The sequence below is a fragment of the Anas acuta genome, chromosome 13 (genome assembly GCF_963932015.1).
Source record: "Anas acuta chromosome 13, bAnaAcu1.1, whole genome shotgun sequence".
NCBI classification, from domain to species: Eukaryota; Metazoa; Chordata; class Aves; order Anseriformes; family Anatidae; genus Anas; species Anas acuta.
In genome coordinates, this window is record NC_088991.1 from 16,782,013 (window position 1) to 16,805,418 (window position 23,406).

At 35.9% G+C, this 23,406-nt stretch overlaps 1 protein-coding gene across 1 annotated transcript in view; it reads right to left on the reverse strand.

The window, feature by feature from the left end:
• PCDH11X (protocadherin 11 X-linked) overlaps positions 1-23,406 on the reverse strand; it is a 480,483-nt gene that overhangs the window by 118,736 nt on the left and 338,341 nt on the right. The window contains exon 5 of the mRNA XM_068696555.1: positions 10,833-11,031. Within this exon, the coding sequence (XP_068552656.1) occupies positions 10,833-11,031 (199 nt within the window). The remainder of the gene's footprint in view (positions 1-10,832; positions 11,032-23,406) is intronic.

Below are 23,406 nucleotides of genomic sequence, written 5' to 3' on the forward strand. Positions count from 1 at the left end.
TCCTATTTCCCCATTGCCATCGTTCTTCTTCACATGTACTGCTACCAAGTGGCAGAGGTTTTCTTTCATTTTCTAAAAAGTTCTTTGGTGTATGATTGGTATGTGACACAAGTAAAACCTTTGTAAAAGAAATGCTTGCTTTCTGTTAAAGTATTAGGTGAGGGCTAAACTCCATAGCATCTCATCCCAAAGAGGACTCATCTTCTGGGACACTGGTTTTGGAACATCAGTCAAGATAACCAGACCAAAAAAATAGCTATTTAAATAGTGCCACTGTTCTTCTTGATATGTCAAGGAAGCAGTTGTTCTGGATGAGAGGAATTCAAGTACAATAGACCATACAGAATTAGCTGGCCAGGTCCTTATCCCAGAAACAGCATTTTAGCATTTTAGTTGTTGCTTCTGATTGTTACCTGGAGATAATTTTAATTTGAAGCACTAAGGCTTTAAGTAGAACTTTAAAACGTATCTGGAGAAGCATTGCAGAAATGCTGCTTGAGAGTAGGACATGTCAGAAAAATATTTTGTTCTTTAAAAATCAAAAAGAAGAAAAAAGGGAATGTCTGTGAACTCCTGTTCCATCTCATTATCTCATCTAAGCCACGCTGTTTAGGCTGCAACAATGATGATCACAGACACAAGGAACACAAATAACACAAAAACATTGTTTAAATACAATCAGCAAATTAGTGTTATTAACATGCAAAGGTGCAAGCAACATTTGCCAGCTACTTTTAAAAGTAAAGTTAAACTAACTTCTTACTGCGAGACCCTAAGAGAAACAGCTGATCTAGCAGTCAGGTGACTCTACATGATGCTAGCCCACCACAGTACTTCACAGCACCATCAGCACATGTTCTGACATCACATCCACATAAGGCTCCTGCCTTTTCAAAGCATAATGAGTTACCCAATTCACATCATTCCTAGCAGTGTGATTGAATTTAGGGAATCCAATACAAGACAAGCTAACTACCTATTTTTACAGGATTAAATGAAAACAAAAAGACTTGATATGCACTTAGAAACATTGCTAATACAGCGTATGTTATTTGTATAGATCAGTATCACATATATTATAAAAGTATTAGTGATCACTTCTACTGCAATTGTACTGGGAGCATAAAACAAGTATAACAGCTGCATTGTGCTTGGAGCCACGCAAATACATAGCAGACGTGCTGCGTGTAATCCAGGGAGTTTACAATTTAATTTAAACCAAAACATGACAAGGGATATGTACAAATAACCAAGATAGCATGAGAGCAGGATGAAAATTATGAAAGGAACACATGATAATGGATAGTTCAATATTAGATCCTATTTCCAATCAAAATTCCACTTGCGATTGGAATTTCCACAATTCCAAGAAAAACATCAGATTAAAGGATGTTCATCCAAGACCACATCTCTACGCAAACAAGGACTACAATCACTAGATGTGTTGAGTTGATCGAGTTTGTTTCAGCAAATGTTGTGACTTTAAGAGCACTGACAATTGGGAATATTCTTTGTTCAACTCTTTTTAATTTCTAAGACACACTGGTAGCTGTAGACAGTTATTAAATATATATGTCTTGATATATTTTTCATTAATCACAGTGAAATCAGGTATTGAATTATGACACTTCAAACACAATTATAAACATGCAATTTTTCACATGGCTTAAGTCATCTAAAATACCAAAAAGGAAAAAAAAAAAAAAAAAAAAAAAAAAGAGCTTTTTCTATATTTCTACCTTTAAAACAAGAACTAGTTACTAACAAATGTCTCAGTATTTCATATATTCAGAAGTTCTTCTTGGTGCCACTGATTGTCGTAACTTGAAAAAAGAAAGGAAAGGTAACTGACTCATCTTTTCTTAAAAATAAGAAACAAGTGAAAGTATGAGACAAAATAAGACAGACAGAAGGACATGAAGTGAATTGCCTCATGGCTCAGAAGTAAGAGAAACACAAATGTCATACGAACATTATTTTACTGTGTGGATGGCCCAGTAAAAATTGGAAGTAAAGATAGGCTTATTGTCAAGAGAAGCCACTTCTTCCCTCTGATGGAGTACTCGCTCGAGCTGTGTGACTTGGCAGCCCCCATGACAGCTGTTTTCGCTTGGCACTTGTGCCAGGTCTTCACACTTGTCATTTTCAAACACTGTGGACAAGATAAGGGATTGATTTGCTCACAGAGGTCTGGTTCTTCTTGATAAAGTTCTATCTCATCCATAACTAGATTTAAGATAGGTAGGATACACTCATCTTCAAAGCTGTCACTAGAAGGGAACTCTATCAATGACTTCAGCTTTCATATATTACAGATAAACTTTCCGTTTTAATCTGTGCCCTTTGTGACTTTTCAAGCTATCATAACCATCATACCCCTAACATGTTCCCAGATTCAGGGTGCTCCAAATTAGGTTCCATTTACCCAGCCAAACTTCAGGGCCACTATTTACTGCAAATGTGACAGCAAGTCAGATATGAAAGGAGTCTGAAAAAGTAGAGGAAAGAAATTTGTTCTGTCTCCACCTCTGCCCTGCCAGGCTGCTTGCCATAGTGATATATTTTAAAACTTTGATAAACCTCAAACAGAAAAAATAGGATTATCCATTACCATGTCAGCTTAAGTGATAACATAAATATGTATCACAGAACATCTGCCACTAAATCACTGTTTATAGATGTCAGATATCATTTATTATTAAAAAAAAAACACAAACACAAACAAAAAAAACCACCACCACCACCAAAAACCAAACAATTCAAAGCCGTTCTTATTATTTCACAAGAAATGACTGCTTTCTAAACTGTAAGGTTGAGCTATTCTTTCTAATCTTTCTATGCAGAGTAACTTCTGTCATAAACCTCAGTCAAGAATAACATTAGATGGAATTCACAAACACAGTATTACTGTTTGCCTGAATTCATCCCAGTATGTAGTCTAGAAGATACAACAGAGTGCTGGGGAGGCCATAAAGAGAACTGCTAGAAAATTCCCCCATTGATTCTGTGTGAAAGAAATGATGTATCTAGGAAAATGTGCCTTTATCTTCCTTATCTTAAAAAAGCAGAAAATGTACATCAAGGCTTTATGTACATCAGACATTGTAGTCTGATATCAATAAGAAAACATCGAAAACTATTTTATAGAAAATATTTTATAGAGTGCTCCTTTTTTACAAAAAGGAAAAGATTTTTAAAATCAGAGTTATAACAATTACAGTGATGTCCACCACAGTATGTGACTGTTAGGGTCAGCTGAGCTGCAGCATCTTTTTGTTTTTGTATTTCTTCATTTCATTCACTTTGTCCTTTTCTTTTTTTTTTTTTTTTCTTTTCCCTTTGTGTCAGCTGCTTTAATGATACTTAAGTCAGGCACTCAGGGATCAAATTACCAAATTATGGAATTGTTTCTGAATATGCAATCTGTATCTCTTCGATACCAGTAAAAATCCACTTGCAGAAGCTACTCATCTGCATCATTGTAAATTCACCCCTCCAATCTGACCTCTTCCTCACTCTCAAATCTCCAGTTATCAAGAATCTAAAGAATAATGGTTTGTTTTATAGAAGTCTTGCTTCATTGCATGTACTTATGACTAGTCAGTAATTTTGTTTTATATACAGATAGCTAAAACATCAGGAAAACCCACACTCTTGTCAGCCTCAACTGATGTTCCATACCCTCATACATAAGCCGAAAAATTGTAAAGTTGCCATTCTAAAGAAGACATACTTTAAAATGTAGCACACCCTGATTTTGATTTCTGACCATTCCCCAACTTTTAAATCAAATGGCCACTCAGTATTTGCCCTCATGGTTTATATACATGCCGTTCATGCTAGTGCTCTCAGGAGGTCATCAGAAAGGTGAGCATTTTACAGAGTGGTACAGTACTACAATCAGCCTTTACATTCTCCCACCTACGTACAAGCTAATTTGATTAAAGGTAGAAGATCAATCAAACTCTGTTGCCTCAGAAAGATTAATTACCTCAGCACTTCCAGAATTAATAATTAGTGCACAGCCATGGGGATAGAAAAAAACAATACAGTAGGGGTAAAGGCACCCAACGGGCAGATGTGCTATACTGGGATCTATTCTAGCTTAAGATTTATTATCTTTAATTAATGACAGAGTCTTCCTATTTATCTCAAATTTGACCTAACTGCTATAGCAAGTTTACAATTCAGCAATGACAGAATTAAAATATTACTGTTACATTTCGGCCTTAATGTGGAACTAAAAGCACACAAGAACAAAAAAAACGAAAACATAACAAACAAACAAATAAATAAATAGTCACATCATCTGGCAATCACACCTAGCCCCAGTATCTGGACAGGGAACAAGATACTCAAAATGCTATAATTTTATTTTTTCTTGTGCCCTGGCATGAGGTCTGAAGTCCAGCTGCCAGAGCAGTGTTATTGATGATGTTTAAAGAGTATATTTCAGCAACTGCAGAGTTTCTGATTATCAGACAAGTCAGCATGGTCAAAAATGCAGCCATTTTCTCCAGGGAGAGAGAGCTTCCTATCATCAGCTGTCTTTTGACAGTGTGCAACATTGACTCTTTCTTCTTCACAATGATATCAATGAGATTTATAGGATCCTGGATGGCATTACTTAGGCAAACTTCCCCTAGTGCCTGTGAATGCCAAGGCCACCAGCTTGGCTCCATCAGCCCATGCAGCCAGCAGCAGCAAGGCAAAGCCGCTCAGCCAGGCGATGCCATGTGGGCACCTGGTGCTGGGGCTGGAGGGAGTAACACTGTACTGAGACTCAGCAAGCTCGCACTGGCAGCTTTTCTACTGTGAACATAGACAGGGGACTTCCTGGATCACAGGGTACATTTGCTGCTGTTACTGGGGGCATTCTGTTTGCCCCCTCAAAAATTTATCAGGCGTCTGTTTAAATGAAGGTAGTATTCTCATTCCCTGCTTCTCTAGTTTGAAATCTCAGAATTTCTGGCCTCTTCTGGTTTATAGATGACCTATTCATTTGTCCATGAAGCAACTTGGTACTTCTTTTAGGCCAACACATTTCTCTTCCCTTATTCTTTCCTATTGCTTGAGAGCAGTTCTAGTCCCAAGCCAGCCTTTAACTTGCAATTTAAAAAAGCCAATATTAATTCTTATTTCTGTGTATAGGCATTCTATTCCCTTGTTATTAATAATATTTCTTTACACCTGTTCATCAAGTGAGTTCTCTTCTCTTCAACTTCTGAAGTCAGTCCTTTTTATAATATTCCAGTTGTGGTATCATCATTGCCTTGTGGGTTGTTTGTTTTGTTTTTGCTTGTTTTCCTCTGTACCAGGAATAAACCAGGATTTTTTCACATCACATTAGGTACTGATGATTTATAGCTTATCTTTGTAATAATACTCAGTTGTTTTTTTCTTTATGTCATTTTCTGCTGGTGATTTATATACTAGTTACATACACCAGTTCCTATGAGAAGACTTGCAACTATTAGATTTCATCCCAGTGCTATTATTCCAAATCCTTAGCAAAATCCAATTCTTCTGTTATACACCTCCTTCTCCATATTTTCAGTGATGCTTGACTTTGAGATAACAGAATATTTCATTGACATGTCCCTACTTTTTAATGCCAAACTCATTAACAAAGATAATGAAGGAGATTTTTCAATTCTTTTATTAATGTGTCTTTTCCTTCTTAATTACTAATGCTCAACATTAATGTCATAATGATAGTTATTAGGTCTTAAATCTATATAGACTAAAACTACACGTGTTCCCCAATATTAAAAAAGTGTCGCTGAAATGAGATAATAGAGCTAATATTGTACCATCCTTGGGAAATATACAACACTCTTTATTCTCTTCTTCATGCATATCTTAGTTTTTTTCTTGTAAACATTTTCCAGTAGTGAAGCCTGGCCAAAGTGTCATTCGTTACTCAGAAGCACTTTTTTTTTTTTTTCTTGACACCCTGTCTCTTAGAATTACAGAAAAACAAGGAAAACACTACCAGTTTTGATACTCTGGGAGGAAGAGTATCTCCGCTCCTCCACATGAAGGCACTGAACCAACTATGACTTTTATTTCCATTACCATAATTCTTCATCAGCCTGTCTTTGCTCCCAACATCATCCTCCTTTTCAAAAATTAAAGCAAGGTGAAGATGTTCTTTTATTTTGGGGGAATAAATTTATGTTACCTTTAATAATCAACAGATGTCATCTTTGCTGCAAACCTCCTTCTTACTTGGCTAAATAACCATAGATTAATGGATAATTCTTAAGACTAATTCTCTTGAAGTCCAATAATCACTTGAAGTGATCACAAGATTTGCCCTAGCTGCTCATTCGCTTACTTGCATGTCCACATGTAGGACTGGGGGACTGAACTTCTTAAATATAACTTTTTTTCTGGCCCAAGATCAAGTTGAACTCAGAGTGATTATTCTATTCAGTTCACCGAATAGCTATACAAATGCTTATGCTACCACAAGCAAAGGTGCAAGTGGGTTATACAAACAAGAAATCAAACACGTTTGGCAAGACCAGCTTGAAGTGACCATTATGTTAAAGTGCACATCAGTTTGCCTTTTAACCATCCTCTCCTTAGCTCTTCCTCTTACGATTTTGAATACAACTTTCTTAAATTATTAGTCCCTTTTTTGTATAATCTCAATTCACGTTCAGTATCCTTATGCCCCCTGTCCTTAATATACCGATTTTGTCCTATTCAAAAGCCTGTAATCTCATTAACTAGCCCTTTAATTTTCAACTAGTTTTGTTTATACTTTCTCTTTGCTTACAATTACAATTATGTAATTGCATATTATTTTCTATAAACAACTCTCTCTTTTTTTTTTTTCTTTTTTCTCTGTAAACTGCTATCATATATTCCTCTTATTCTGTCCAGTTTATTAGCTGAGCTGGGTGTTTTACATTCTCCAAATGAAAGTAGAAAAAATAGTTTTTAGATTTTTTCATCTTGTAGGTGAAATGTGACACAGTGCTGAGGCTTCAAGGTAGGAAAAAAAAAACAAAGACTTTTTTTATTTTTTACAGAATCACAGAATGGTTGAGCATCTAGAGCATTTTTAGAAGAAAAAAATAGCCAGATTGTTTCGATAAGGCTTTAAAAATATGAGAAGTTTGAAATTTTGTCATTAAAATGTTACACATTTATCCATTAACCAAGAATTGCAATTAATATGTACCTTTTCCTTCAAAAATTTCTGTCAATATCACTCCCACTAAGTGGGCACCATTGAGAGAGAGTTTGCTGGAGAAGTCTAGCTAAAGAGAATTTTCTAAATTTTGCCTACAGTTGTAGTGTGTTTTGTATTCAAACACAGGGGGGAAAAGGTGGAATGGTCAAAATCACAGGCACAGGGAGTTATTGAAGCATCCTTATTAGTTTCAGCAGTTTATTAACAGAATATTTTAACACCATACACTATGCTGTTACTTAAGGACAATGTTCTCTACAAACCTATGTGCATTTCTATATTACTATTAGTTTTTATTGGCATCTTTTCCTTAGGAAGCACCCACTATAATGCCATTACTTCAGTATGCTTTGAGGAGGAGGCTACAAAATTAAGAGAAGACAAATCATTTTAAATAGTCTTTTTCTAATTTTTATTAGTACAGACAATTAATTTTAAAGCTGTACTTTGAAACTGCTCATAGTTTTTTAACCCCTTTATACTTAGATCATGTAAAGAACAATTACACAATTAGAACAATTCTTACCCTGTTGCTTCAGTCCTGTTTTGGATATGAATTTGTAAGGCTTCCTCTCACCAATAGTTCCCAGCTTGCTTTTTTTTAATTTATTTTATTCCAATACAAGATCTTTTAAGTGCTTTTTAATAAATGCTTTGCTATTGCTAGTAAATGGATAGTAAATAAAATCATTTCCAATAGTAGAGAAACAAATAAAACCAAAGAACTATATTGAGGAAAAATAAGAGGGAGAAAACACCTCTGAATATATTCCTGTGTGAGGTGGCATCCGTAATCTGCATTCATAAACCACTTAATGTCCCAATATTTTCTGGACATTATGGAAATTGTTTCATCCTAACTGTATCTGTTTTTGGTTGGCAAAGTTGAACTAAATTACCATCGGATGGTTAATCAGGCTTAACATTTTAGACAGGTTTCATATTAAGATAGGTTAGATACAAGAGATCTTAAGACAGAATGAAGGCTACGGTTATTCTGCTGTATGAATTGAGGTATTTACTCATATTATCTGACTGTATATTCTTTTCACACTCTCTGTTTACATTAAAAACATTTTGGTCCATGAAACAAGAATAGAAGTACTTCAAATAGATTAAGCCATTCGAAACTAGATTTAGAATCATAGAATATCCCAAGTTAGAAGGGACCCACAAGGATCATCAAGTCCTGAAGCCTTCTGGCTCCACAAAGGACCACCCCAAAATTAGAGAGCATTGTCCAAAAGCATTGTCCAAAAGCTTCTTGAACAACAGCAGTCTTGGTGCCATGACCCAGGGGAGCCTTTTCCAGAACCCTTTCAATGAAGAACATTTTCCTGACATCCAGCCTGAACGTTCCATATTGCAGCTTCATGTAATTCCCTTAGCATGTTTTTAAAAAGAAACAAACAAACAAAAAAGAACCCTAACAGCATGTTTGTAGTGGAAACTATCAGTTCACAATGGTCTCCACTATTTCACTGTTGACTAAATTTGCCACACATGCACAGATGAGTGAAATGAACCTCAGTCTGAACACTTTCATAAATCGGCAAAGAAAATATTTTGGTTGCTTTTACCTAGTAAAAGTTAATTTTTAGCAGTACACTGAACATAAATATGCCGCAGGTCTTCCTTTTCTATTTTACTTAGATGTATAAAAGCACATGACAGATATCTATTTATATCTACATGTTTTTCTGCCTCTAGATGTTGCCATTAATATAAGCATAAAATGCTAAAAAGAACTGCAAACTACACTTTTAATACTGTAGCATCATGCTATATTGTGTCAATTAAATTGTTTCAAAAAGAAACAAGTTAGAAGGGCAAAGAATCTCCACAAAATGTAAATGCTAATTAAACTGTGATTTTGAGTTCAAAACTGAGCTGTCAGGTAATTAGACAGGTGATTAAACTTTCTTCAAATTTCACACTTGAAAAGACATCAGGTGCCTGCACAGTGATATGTGTCAATGAGATTCAGATGTCAAAGCTATGTTGGTTTTAGGCCAACATTTTAGAAGAGTCATGAATAATATTTCTCCTACAATTGCAAAAAATGAGTTCAAAAAGCACTGGAAGTCCAAAACCTCTTTAAATAGCAAGACAACATTCACATGCCTGTTCTAACAATTCCCACGCACCATGCCCAGTGTACAAGAGGAGCCAAATGTTAAGTTTATGTACAACCTGCTCACTTCAGTAAAGCATAAAAAAGAGTTACAAAGAACAAAAGAAGGATGGAGCTGGAAAGCAAATTCAGATCATGTGTATGCATGAGAAAGCAGCACATACAATGTATACATGATATGTGCTTTCTTTTGGGGTATATATGTAGCCCCTTAAAATCTCATTCTATGAAAAATTCAGCTGGACTGTCTAAAATATTCTTAAGGGTATATTACAGCCTCAAATATATGAACACACAGAGAACCAAACAAGTTACATTTTCAACAGAATATGCAAAACTTCTGCTGCTTCTTGCCAGCTGTCTATCAACTCAGAAAAAAAAATAATCTGGAATTACTTCAGGAACCAGTTAACTTTACAAAGTTTTAAAAGTTTAAAACCGAGGATCCCCAGTTAATAGTTCAAGACCTAAAAGAAAAACAGAGAGAGGACCTCATCTTTGCACACAAGGCCCTCAGACTCTAGTCTCAAGCAGTACAAGGCAAAGACAGCAGCGTGGTTTCCAAAAGCCAAGCTGAATTTATTAGAGGCAGCTCTGAGTCAAAGCTAATGCTCTCTGCTGGATGCTGTATTTGCCAGTGCAGAGATGTAACTACCTTTTCACAGAGCTATTCCAACTGCATTGGACTTACTAATTCATTCTTCATGATATAATAAAGCAGCTGAAATACACCTTTTGGGCCAACTTTTGCACAGAACAGATGTATTTCCAAATCACTTATTAGGCCTCTAACAAGGCCTTAGAGGTTTCCACACATTCAGGTGTCTTTTTATCAATGGCACAGTTCAATTTAATCCAGATAAAGAGCCCCTGGATAATTAACAGTTGCCTGTACAGTGGAGTTTCTAAGTGGCTATCATGTCAAGGCAGAGAAAGCAAAACTAGTATCTATAGTTCTAGCATGGTCCTGAGCTCACCTTGATTTGCATGTTTTCAATGTCATAAAAAGCCAGTGATAACCACTGAATTAAGTCGTATGACATACTTTCTTGAGATAATTACTACATATCACAGTTGCTCTCAAAAGACAAATCAATAAACCTTTATTTCTAAAGACTGTGGTGTCATCCTGAAGTTCTTTGTGTTAAACACACTAGTGCGCACTTTAATGTTGGATACAGAAACATATAAGAAAGCATAAACTCCCTAGGAGCAGCATGTATGATTGCAATGGCAATAGTGTTAACCTCATCAGAAAGCTCCCATACATACAGCACTTCAGATCTATAAAAATACCAGGTAATCCATAAGCTCTTTACAGCTCAAGACTGTTTCATTCCCAATGGACATACTTACTCTGCATTTTTAGAAATGCACGGCTTTTTTGGCCACGTTAAAATCAACATTCAATTATAATCACTGCCTTAAATCATTAAATGTCAGAAAGGGGCTTCTTTTTAACAACCAACACAACCAGAGTTCGTCACTTACTGGACTCGGGGTCTGAGTTGCCATCTCCTTCTGTCCGGCTGTTGGGTGATGCTTGCTCATAGTACTCCTCCTGGGGAAAGCCAAGGGGCAGAGGGTGCGATGTACTGGCACCGCTGGCGGGTTCGTGGTCTCCAAGCCCACTGTCACTGCAGCTTTCCTGGGAGCCATCTGGTAGGTGAAACGTGACACGGCGCTGAGGCTACAAGGAAGGAAGAAAATTATATGGTTTCTACTACAGTATCAGTAATTGCTTAATGCAACCAATTTAGGAAATGTATTATTTCAGTTATCTGCTGAAGACACATTATCTACAGTTGTGCACAATTTCAGGCTTTCATGAACAAGCAGCCTGCTTTCAAACCTGCTTCACCTGACAGCATTGCTTTTTTCTACTTTTTAAAAATGTAAGACCTGATGCAAAATGAAAGACACCTCAAACTAAAGAGATTTTGTCAGACTTCACAAGTCTTTGGACACCTTTTGTATATTGACTTGGAGATTTCAATCATTTTTTGAGGCTCAATTTATTTCACTGCTCAGTTTTATAGTTTTCAAAAGATATTTTCTTTCCTATTAAAAGCTGCTCCACACTTTGGGGCCTAGAAAATGTGACACACTTCTAATATTGTTGTATTCTTCCAAGTCAGAGAAGGAACAAACAATAACATGCCTTATGCATTGAAAACAATTTTAATAGGTTTTGCACATCCATTCAACTAATGAATTGAAAGTAGATTCCACTTCTCTGCTTCAGACATTTCATTACAATCCCTTTGATTTCCATTATAACACAGATCTATGTCTTAACAGTAAAAGACTGGAAGCTCTGGGAAACAGACGAAGGAAAGCTGCCACAGTATGGCTATTGGCTTGAAGAAAGGGTCAGGTGAATAAAGGACCCAATGCATCAGGTACAGGACAACATTTTCATTATTACTGAAAGGTAAATCTGTCATAGCATTTTTATATATAGGAACAAAGAAAAAAGCAGATCTAGTTGTGTCTTGGAAAACATGGGACACAAATGTTAAAAAAAAAAAAGAAAAAAGACAATTTGAAATGTACTTAATATTCAAAATTTCATTTGAAAGGCTATGCAAAACTGTCCAGTTCCAGAATTGCTGGGATTAGTAATGGTGGAGAGCCGTGCAATTATGCAGAAAAAAAATGCTTACCTATGTATACGTGTATTATATATACTGTGTTTATAGTACAGCAGATGTTGTCAGATTTGGTCACTATAGATGAATGCCATCCATTGTATGAAGGGTTTGCTAAAAAGTGAACGAAGTTCATCTATTTTTCAAAATTTCTTCCACTGTGACATTACGTATGACCAAAGACAGCTGCTGCATAGTGTGGCACAGCCAAGAAAATGGCAAGATCAACTTTACCTATGTAATTCCTGACAGATGTGAGTCAAAATTGTTCTTAAAACCTACCAGTAGGAAATTCACTGCTTTTCCAGAAAGTATGTTCTAGTGCTTCACCATTACTAATGGATAGGTTTTCTTTTAATGTCTAACCTGACTCTTGTTACAAAATAAATCACTGCTACAGTCCCATCCATCATGGTCTGGTTATCTTTCTGGTATTTCCACTTTACTCTATTTCAGAATAAGCAGACCTTACTATTTCTGTCTGTCTTCTGTCTTCTGGTATTTCTTAGTGTTCTTCCCTGCACACATGCTCTCATATGCTTCTCTGTGCACTACTCAAAACTTGTTACAGAGTTTCAGCTGAGATCTTCAAAGCCTGGAATAGAGCTGAAGGATCATTTCACATCCCCTACAGGTTCTACTACTGCTTCGTCTTCTTCAAGGAATGTTTTCCTTACCAACCACTACAAGGTCCTTTTCCAATGATCATTTGGGGGCCACCCTTTCTGGTGTATGCCATTGATTACTGCAGCCTGAGTGCAGCACTTTGCATTTGTTCTTTCTGGTATTCTGTTTTTTTCCAGATGATTTCTTCTGTTGATCTTTAAGTATAATATGTGTTCCAGTCCTGCTTTCTGAATCAGCTCTGTACATTTACCAAATTGTTATATTCTCTCTTATTTGGCAGTAATCTAAGAAAAAATTGTACAGATCAAGCCAAGGAATAAGCTGAAGTGCTCTAGAAAAGCGAGTACACAATTATCCCTCATCACACAGGATGGAAAGGGACAAGGATATCCATCCTGGAATTGCAGGAGCAGCCTTAGGGAAATCCACTGGGAAAAAAAATATATAAAAAAAATTGCAGACAGTGAACAGTTCAGAGCTAAGTAGCATACCACCACCCCCAGTTTTGGTATCACCAGAAGAATCTTATTATTAAACCCTATAGCTAGTTGTCTGCAGCTGATCCCACAGCCATAGCAGAGCTCTGTGAAGAGCTGCTTGGGACAGTATTCTTACTCATCCTGCCACCTATATGATCCTTCTCTCACCTCAGATGGGTGGAGATACTTGCAGTGTCTCAGAATGGTCTAGAAAGACAGATGGATCCACAGAAACAACCAATATGATTTATCCAGTTCTACTTCTTAACTGGCAATTGCCTCTCAGAGCCTTATTTATAACAGCAGTCTCAGTCTACTGTTACCTGAAAATCTGAAAACTGAAGTTTAGTGGAGTTGGTCCAGCAAAAATATTCCTGCAGTATTTCTGATTTACTCCCTGCATACAAAACCATACCTGGCTTGCACAGACGTACAGATACTGTGTGTAGGAACTGAATATACTATTGCTTTTGTCTTAAATGAGTCTGATACTCACAATACCTATGAGAAATCAACTTTTGCTGCATAATCTGTCTGTAAAAACTATGCACATTTTGTGAGTTTTACATTGCATTGTGCTGTCATGCATTGCACGTTGCTATTTGGTACTCATGCTAGTGTGTATCTTCTCATTTCCAAGCTACCACTGAATGTTAAGAATAAAATATTCCTAAAATGTTATCAGCCCAAGTGTTAGATTTAGATACCGATATTAGTTTTTGCAATAGTCTGGGAATGCAATTATTACTATTATGTACAATGAGGATTCACTGAGTTTATACATGTGAATATTTCTGTTTGTGGTTTGTAGTCAAAATACAGCAAAAAGTCTTAGCAGCTGAAGTAAAGGAGACAAGAAAGTAATGGTTATTTTATTAACTGCCTAGTGAGAAGAAAAGAAGAAGAAAAACAAAATCCATGCCCCCTCCAAAGTTTTAAATCTCAAAAAGTATCCCCCAAACTAACCATAAAATTCTAAACACTTAGTTACATAAATTGAGGTGTTATTAGTAGGAAAGAAGAAAAACACATGATTTTAAATAAACTGGAATCAGCTAAAGGCTCTTGATTTTTATTTTGGTAGCGACCCTGGATAGGTCATACCTGATAACACTGATGACAGAGTACTGTCAAAAAACAAAAACACAACAACAAAAACACATCTCTTTCTCTACATAGCAGTGTTACCTTTTTCTAAATTCATGTAGACATCAGACAATGATCTGGAACAAGTCATTCTAATAACACTTTCCCAAAAGCTGTGACTTATCTTCTGTCACATTTATTTTTTAAATTTCCTCCTTGAGGCATTAAAATTTCAATTTATAAGATTACAAATTATCCTTAGACTCCAGCTGCTTTTCTGTTTATCTCCAAAAAGAGTTAACACTGATAGTAATAGAATAACATGGATTATGGTTTGTTTTATTTATTTGAATGACAGTATATTTTTTTCCTGAAAAGAGAAAAATGAAAGCAAAACTTTTATGTATTCTTAGTGCATTTCAAAAATGCTGATGTAGGTAGGAACTTCTAATACAGACGGTGAGACTGATAGGTAAAAAAGAGGGGAGAATTTAAGGAAAAGTGTCCAGTATTATACATTTGCTCTGATATTTTCAGCAGTATTAAATTATTTTTTATTGTTCTGAAGAGAATTTTGCTTCCAGAGATGTCATGAACCCAGCCACAAATTCTGTCAGAGGTCTCATATGGTATCCAAAAAAGAAATGCATTTTGTAAAAGCATTGTGTCTGGAGGGATCAAATTATCTCAGAAGACCTCAAACCTTTTACTCCCATTATTGAAATTTATATGAAGACTGATCAAAGCCCCAAACTATTCTGTGTTCAATCTTTCATTACAATAATTAGGCTGTGGCAGAGGGAATAATAAAAGATGAGCCTAAGTAAATAGCTTTGGATACACTGAAGGGATGATTTCTAGAATTATACACCAGGGGTTAGCCAATTTATAATCAAAAACTGAAAAAAGGTAATAGAAAATGCAGCAGACATAAACTGAAGAACATTAAACTATTAACCTTATTATCTTCATTTACTGAAGCAAATTAATATCTTTTTAAAAGGAGATCACAAAGAAAAAAATAGTGTTTAATTTATATTGAATTAATTATATTATTTAGAAGATAATTCTGATTTAAAACAGACCGTAGTTAGGAAATGCTCTAAAATAGCATGAAAATAAAACAAAAGGACTACTTCAGTATGTTTCTTCACTACTATGCAGACAGTGAACATAGAAGTATTCAAAATATTTTTTAACTTTAAAATCTATTTTCTTAGTTGCTTACGTCTTTCAAATGCTAGGAAAGTATGAAATAAATACCTTAAATAATTTAACAATAGCTATCTTCAGCTATGACAAGTGTTAATTCTATTCTTAAATACAATCCCCAAAGTATAACTTCCAACTCTAATCTTTATGGACTTTTTTTTATATCACCTTTCGTTCCATAACTACAATCTTTTGTTCCATGTGTTTCAACAGAGATATACAGTGTGAAATTCTCAGCAGCTTAAAAGGATCTAACCCCAAGCCCAATGGAAAACAAATTTTCTGCTGAAATTCTCTTCATTCTCTAAATTTAATAGTGTGCAATATAGCTAGTACAGTCCAAACAGTTTCTATCAATTGTTTTCCAAGTCTGCATTTCACATACTGATTTGCAGCACAGAACATTGAAGCAAGGTATCACTTCAAGAGAGTACTCCTTTTAAGGTACAAGTCACAACTTAAAAGATATGGCACTCACAGTGTTTTTTTCTTTAAAAAGCATTATTAAAAAAAAAAAAAAAAAAAGTAAATCAGTCCTTTGAAGATCTGAAGGACTCTTTTCCACATAAAATACAGTTCAGTTTCACATTCTTGAAACTTAATTATCTGTATTAGAGCAAAAAATGATGAACAACAAATCAGATCTTCACTCTAAAGTTGTTTATGAACTGAGTTTTTTTGTTTGTTTGTTTTGTTTTTAAGTGATAGTATTAAATCCATGTAAAATAATAAAAATTCTTGGGCGTTTTATGTCCTTGTTCAACCAAGGGATCCTACATTTTTCTTAGTTTATTAGAGAATTTTCTACTCTACAAAATCTCTTGCAAATCATGCCCCAAAAGCCAAGTGCATAGACCAAAACTCGGGAGCTTTCCAAGCTCACTGTAGAACATCACAATCTTGGAGTCATTCCAGCAAGCTGGAAGTATAACATTTACAGAATTCATTGCCGTAAGGTGTTGTGGATGAAAAAGTTTGCATGGTTCAGGGGGAAAGATCCCCCGGGGTTTACTCTGAGCAGACCATGATAACAGCCTGCCTTGAAATCAGTTTGTGCCTGGGAGCACTGGGAGATGTCTCATATTCTTGCCGTGTTTGTAGCCTTCCCTGGGTACATTTGTGGCCACTGCTGGACACAGGCTAGATGAAGCCTTGGTCAGCATGATACTAACAATTACATGTAGACAAACATTACAGAGAGGCTAAATTACAGTATTATTGATACTGGATAACAGTTTAAGCCTAATTCCATATATATATATATATATATATATATATGTATAAGCACATATATATATAAGCACATACATATTCTGTATAGAGATAGATGCATAGATAAATAGATAGACAGAATGGAGCCCATTATCATTTAACACTCCAATGAGAATAGCTTCTAAATTTTTGCCAACACTAACCTGTATTTTCTTTTGGAGTATATATAAAGATGCTGAACATTTTTGGTCACCAATATTACACACAGCTAGAAACACTTCACTAATAATAAAACCACTATTGTAACCACCTTTTAAGATTTAGCTTGCTTTAAACATTTCTTCACTATGGCCTGCAATAGTCCTGCACAGAACTGTTTTTTGAAAAGAGCACAATGAAGGGCTTGTCTTTGGGAGAAGGGGAGAGGCAGTGCTCATCAAAGTGGCAGTATCCTGCTGATTTGATTATTATAAATTCAGGTTCAAGCTTTGTGGACATTAAAGTCAGCATTTTCCCCATCTCACAAGAAAAAGCAACCCCCCCAATTATTGCCAATACTATCAGCCTTAATTGTCATTTCATACAGATCAAGCTTGTTGAACCAACCCCCTTTTTTATTTAACATGTGCAACTGTATCAGCTACTGTTCTACTATCAATTGCATCCTTTTCAGCTTCTGATATTCAATATGTTTGTCAAGTCAAACAGACTTTCTGTTCTCCTGGTTTACCATATTTGTTTTTAAATACTGGCAAAACATTACATTTCAGATACCTAAAACTTCAGAAACCCAGTATAAACCTGTGTGATTCAGAGAGCTCCTTTTGACATTCTTGTTATAATTTTATCTAGTCCTCCTGATTTAATAATGGGTATCTTACATCCTCACTAATTACTAATGGAAAATACATCATCTGGCTTCTTTCAAAAGAACAGAAAGCTTTGATAAATACTTTTACCTTTCATCACTGTGATTAACATTCTGACTGTTCCAGAGTAATATGAGACATGTAAATAGTTTTATGCTTTCACTCATTACTGATTGAAATAACTCCTTTCACTTTATTAATTTATTTAGATGCAAGAGGCATAATCTATTAATTTTGATAAGGCAAATGAAAGCTTGGTTGACTGCCCAGACAAACACAAGTTAAATTTGGATGACTACCCTATTCAGATTTGTAGTTTTTAAATGAAAGAATTACTTCCTGTTGCAAAATAGTGGAACATAAGGTACCCATTTTCCTGCTCAAATGGAAATTACTTGCAACTGGGTTCCCTCACACACATAGTTGGCTGATGAGAAGAAATCTTGCAAGACTGTCTTTTAACAACACAGGATGCCTTTTAAAAATCATACCTATACACCCCATAAGCATTTCTTGCAGGCATGTGAAATTTTACCTAACCGATACAAAGAAAAATTTTCATATATTTTATCTATTAGCTATTGATTTCAGGAGTAAATTTTTATGAATGCCATTTTTCACTGCAGTAACTAGAAGCTGCACTGATGCTTCCATCTTCCTTTTGCAGCACGGAGGCTATTAAACAAACTTATTAGATGAATCATTGCTGAAAACAAACAAACAAACAAACAAAACCAAAACAAAACAAACAAATAACCAAAAACAAACAAACAAACAAACAACATTAAAAACCTGGAACTTCACAAACTTTTGCCTGAGAACCTCAGTGGATAGTTATTTTCAGAATCTCATCCCCCTTGTACCAGAGTGTTTCTAATACAACAATTTCCAGTAACATTTAATAATTGAATTGATTTTTTGCACTTCCCAACATAACAACAAAGAGCTGAAATAAAAGAGCAAATAAAACTGAAAATAACATTTAAAGCTTGTCAAACATTTTATTTTGCTTTTGAAAGGCAGTTATTGTATGCTAACTAGATGTCAAAATGAAAGCTGAAAGCATGCTTTTTGAAGTTTAATTCATGTAAGTCTTCAATTTGACATGTGATTAAATAAAAATTACACACAAAAGTTGCACTAAAGCTGTGCTGTTGCTAAGGCTGAGAAATAGGAAAGTCTCGATTCTGATTTTTTTTTTTAGTGTATTCTTCTCTTTCCAGGTTATTACCTTTGAAGTTATTACCCTGAATGCTTGATTTCTGATAGGCAAAGCCATATTAGTAATGATAACATAATAAATAATAATATAGAAATATTTGGGTAACATTTGACATTACTTCTGTGTGCTAACCCAGCAACACAGATCTTTTTTAGCAGAATACTGATCAGATGTTATTACAATTGTGAATATTAATTTTATATCCAACAGTACTGCTTACCTAGTATCTTTTTTTTGTGTTAACACTAAAACAGCACAGATTTTATATTTTAATAAATATACCTAACACTCTAGCTCTAATTTAATTCTATTAATTTATACATTTTGGTTGTGCCTCAGATAAATATTTATTTATTTATTTATTGTAGGTTTAGATTTATGGAATAATAAATGTTGTTCCAGTGAATTACTCACCAACCTCCACCTCCTACTTTTGCATCATGCCAGTCAAGGCTAAGCCGTTAAGTTCAAGCACAATGAGGTAATTAGAGCTATAGAGACCTGGAAGAAATCTCAAGAACCTGATTCAATTTCCATCCATGATTTTTTTTTTATGTAGCTGTCAAATCGAACACATCTTGCTGTTTCTGGAGAATCACACAGAATAGCCAGAAAGTAACCCTTTCACTCAAAATGGGCTCTCAGGAAACTAAAGAGTCCCTCAGAGAGAAGTGAAAGAATTCTTTCTTCTTCCCTCTGTATCCATATTTGCTTGTGAAGCCTAACATTTTGTCCGTCAGCAAACAACCTTTAGCCACCTAGACTACTTATTCTTAATTTTAAATGTACAGGGTGTTTGAAATCTAAGGTAACCTATCTAAAGTACTTTCTCATGGCAATTATAATTAGGCCATCTTTGGGTGAAATGTTTAAGAAGAGGCAAGAGAATATAAAGAAAATCTGCAGGCCAAAATTCATAAGCAATGATGTAGCTCATGATGTATTTGTTTTGTACAAAGTAAAATTCTAGCAATTTTAGGCAACTTTTATCAGCATCACATTTGCTGAAGTCCAGTGGTCCAGGATAATCTGTCTTGGATTGAGAAAACTTTAACCAGAAGAGATACCACTGAGAAAAATCCAGGAATGGTTTCAGGATCAGAACATGTATCCTGAAATTACCTTTCTAATTACAAGGTAAAAGTTTTACTCCTAGGAGAAGTTGTTCTATATGCTGACATAAAGGAATTTTTGACATGTAAGCATTGCTTAGTTTCAGTATTGTTATTGTAAATAGGAAAGGTGCTATGGGATACATGCCACAGTGAACACTGTTAAAATACTTAGTTATTTCAAATATATGAAATATCTATTTTAATTTCCAAACTGTTTTAACAAAAAGCATTGTGTTTTAATTGATAAAAGAAATCTCCCATTTTCATCATCATTTTCATGGCTTATACCGACAGGTTGGTAATTAGTAAGTTTTTAAATTGTTTAGAATCCAATACATGAAATATTCAAAATGACTACCTTAGCTACCTTCTACTAACATTCTTAAATGGATGTCTGAAATATGTATTTGTAAATGAGAAAAATGTTATGAATTTAAGTGCTGTATTGTATCATTGACACTATCCTTCCCTCCTACAGAGCTATATCTCTGCAATTGTCCTTTCAGATAATCAGAATATATAACTGTCTTTCAGAATTCACCACTTGTGTGATTTCAGTAAAGCAAAATATAGAACCATTAGCCTTCCCTTGTTCCTTAATCCTCCTAATTTATTTCTATATTCAGTGCAGTCATTCCGTGTGACTATTAAGATTACTTACTCATTTTTCTTCACAGAGCAAAATATACAATGAAGCATATGCTAATTTGCATAAAGAAATAATGAAGTTCTCAGTGAGGAGAACAGCTAGCCTTTGGCTGAAGCCTGAGGAAAGCCATTTCCTTCCACAGCAAGCTGCAAGCGGCCGTGTGCAGCTCGAGCACACGCGACCTGCCTGCGGCACAGCTGCCACACCTGCAGCTGCCCCCACTCAACACCAACCCTGACTTCAAACATGAGGCTTGTGATGTGAAACCACAACAAGCGTGCAGCTGTGAAAGGCAGCTGTAACTCAAGGCTTGGATTTTTGAGGTTTAGATGTCTGTCACCAAGGGCCTTGTTTGATAATGTGCAGACCTGAGACCTTGGGTTGCTTTACTGAAAAATGACGTTACTGACCTGAGTGAGAAAACATGAACTAAAGCCATGCAAAATAAGTAGAGAGCAAGACAGAAGTAACTCAAGGAGTCCTGAGAAATACATTAATGGAAAAAAAAATGTATATATATATATCAAACACCAAGGAGAAGAGATAGAGAAATGCACAGAAGGGAGGATCGGGCAGCTCCAGTGAGCACAAAGGCCAGGCCTTCCTTGCAGGCCTACTAGCCGCCACTTTGCACAGACCACCAAGGTCTGTGCAAGCACTGAACATACTGCTGTTTTGCTAAGAACAAGTTCGTACCAGTCATTCACTGTATAATACCAAAAATAACATCACTGCATACTAGTAAATCACATAATCCTGGGTCAGAGACCCCACACCTGTGCAAAGATGCCCAAGTAGAAGTGACTCAAAGAGCTGAAAAGTGAAAGAAGCTGGGGGAGAAGAACACAAGGGCACAACAAATGCCATGTGCAACTCCTTAAGGAGATGCAGTGGCTACTTCTGTTTCCTCATGTGATAGACAAAAGATTAATACTTCAACCATCTTTCCTGCAGAATTATTCAAATTTCATGTAAGGTTCGGTTAAATCAGAGGTAAATAATCAGAGATAAATAATCAGAGGTAATTAAATGTTCTACTCACCACTGGTGAGGCTGCACCTGGAGTTCTATGTCCAGCTCTGGGCCCCCCAGCACAAGAGAGACTTGGGCACACTGGAGAGAGTCCAGTGGAGGCCTGGAGCACCTCTGCTATGTGGGGAGGCTGAGAGAGCTGGGACCCTTCAGCCTGGAGGAGGCTCAGGGGAGATCTTATCCGTGTGTATAAATACCTGAAGAGTGGCTGCAAAGAAGATGGAGCCAGGCTTCTTACTGTAGTGTTCAGTGTCAGTACTAGGGGCAACAGGCACAAACTGGAACACTGGAAATTCTGTCTAAATATCAGAAAACAGTTTGCTATATTGATGACGGAGCATTCGAACAGGTTGCCCAAAGATGCAACCAAGACTTCTCCCTCCTTGGAGATCTACAAAAGCCTGGGCAGTCTGTTCTAGGTATCCTTTCTTGAGCACTGGGGCTGGACCAGATGACCTCCAGAGGTCCCTTCCAATCTTAACCATTCTGTGATTCTGCAATTCTGTGAAAATATTCACCATACAAGCCCCAATAAACATGCAACCAATAAATCCACAATACTTTCACAACTCTCACACAGAGATGATCAAGAAAGGTAACTGCTTGCTCTAGGTGACACAGAAAAGCACAGTGGTGCAGAATTCCGTTGTAACATGCAGCCATCTGAAAACAGATGCAATGGTTTGGTTCTATTCTATATTCTTCTTAGTCAGGAGAAAGAAGTGAGACTGCTGAGAACAAGAGAGGACCTTTGAAGGAAAACAGCAGGAAAAAAGGGCTTGGAGAGAATGGCATTAATGCCAAAACAGCTGGTATAAAAGCCATGTGGGCAACAGGTGGACCTGATGGGCATGGTTGTCTTCTTCCACGCACACTCTTGACATACATGCAAACAGACTTTCACTCCTCTATCAGTTACACTCCTGAATAACATGGCAACTACCCTGTTTGCTCACCCTGGAACCATCATTATGCACAAATTTGCCTGAATAAAGAATTCAAATTAATTCTACTCTTAAAGATATTTCTCACTGTTTTCTTATTTTCATTGGCATACAGCGTGTCTATGCTTTGCACAAAACAAAAATGCATTTCACACATTTTCCAGGCAAAATGTTTAAATACAAACTTGCAGTACTAGTTATGTTCCTTCACATACTGTTTTTAATTAATTTGACATTTGGTCTTTTTTGTCAATTCAGGTGGCACATTGCAATCAGAAGAAAGCTACTGTGTAAATATCCTATTCTGCAAGTCACCAACTAAATGAGTAAGCAATGGAACAAAATCTATAGCATGCAATTAGCATTCTCCTTTTGATTTTTCCTGTACTTCACAGAACTCATTAATAACTTTTAGTAGGTAAAATTGAAGCTAGGAGACCTCTTACACTTTAGGTGCATTATATTCTATCTTTGCACAAAAGAAATTCTTTTGATGTACTAGAAATCTTATTAATAGATTCATCAGAAAACAAGCATGTAAGCTGGCAGAGGCAATTGCACGAGGTAAAATGAATGTAAATGACAGATGAAATAAAATTTCCATGCCATTCAGATCAATATAAACAAAAGTGCTGCAACAACCACAGCACAGAGACAAAGGGAATTCATCAAACTTGTATTTTGGATTATTTGTCCTCTACCAAATGCACCCTCTGTGTTCCTGAGCTATATTCTTCCTTCATGCAATTAACACTACATTAAGATGCACTCCTGCAGGGTTTTTTTCCTTATGTTACTGAATTGAAGTTTTTCAGCACACTCAGATATTGGGGGGGTGGGGTGGGGAGTGTAGAGAATAGCTTCCTGCTTTTCTGTACTGCTATTTGGAAAGCCTGTAATTACAGCACTTAATAACTTTCTAAATACTTAAGCCAGAATTAATTATCTCTGCTATTATTGCAGGAGT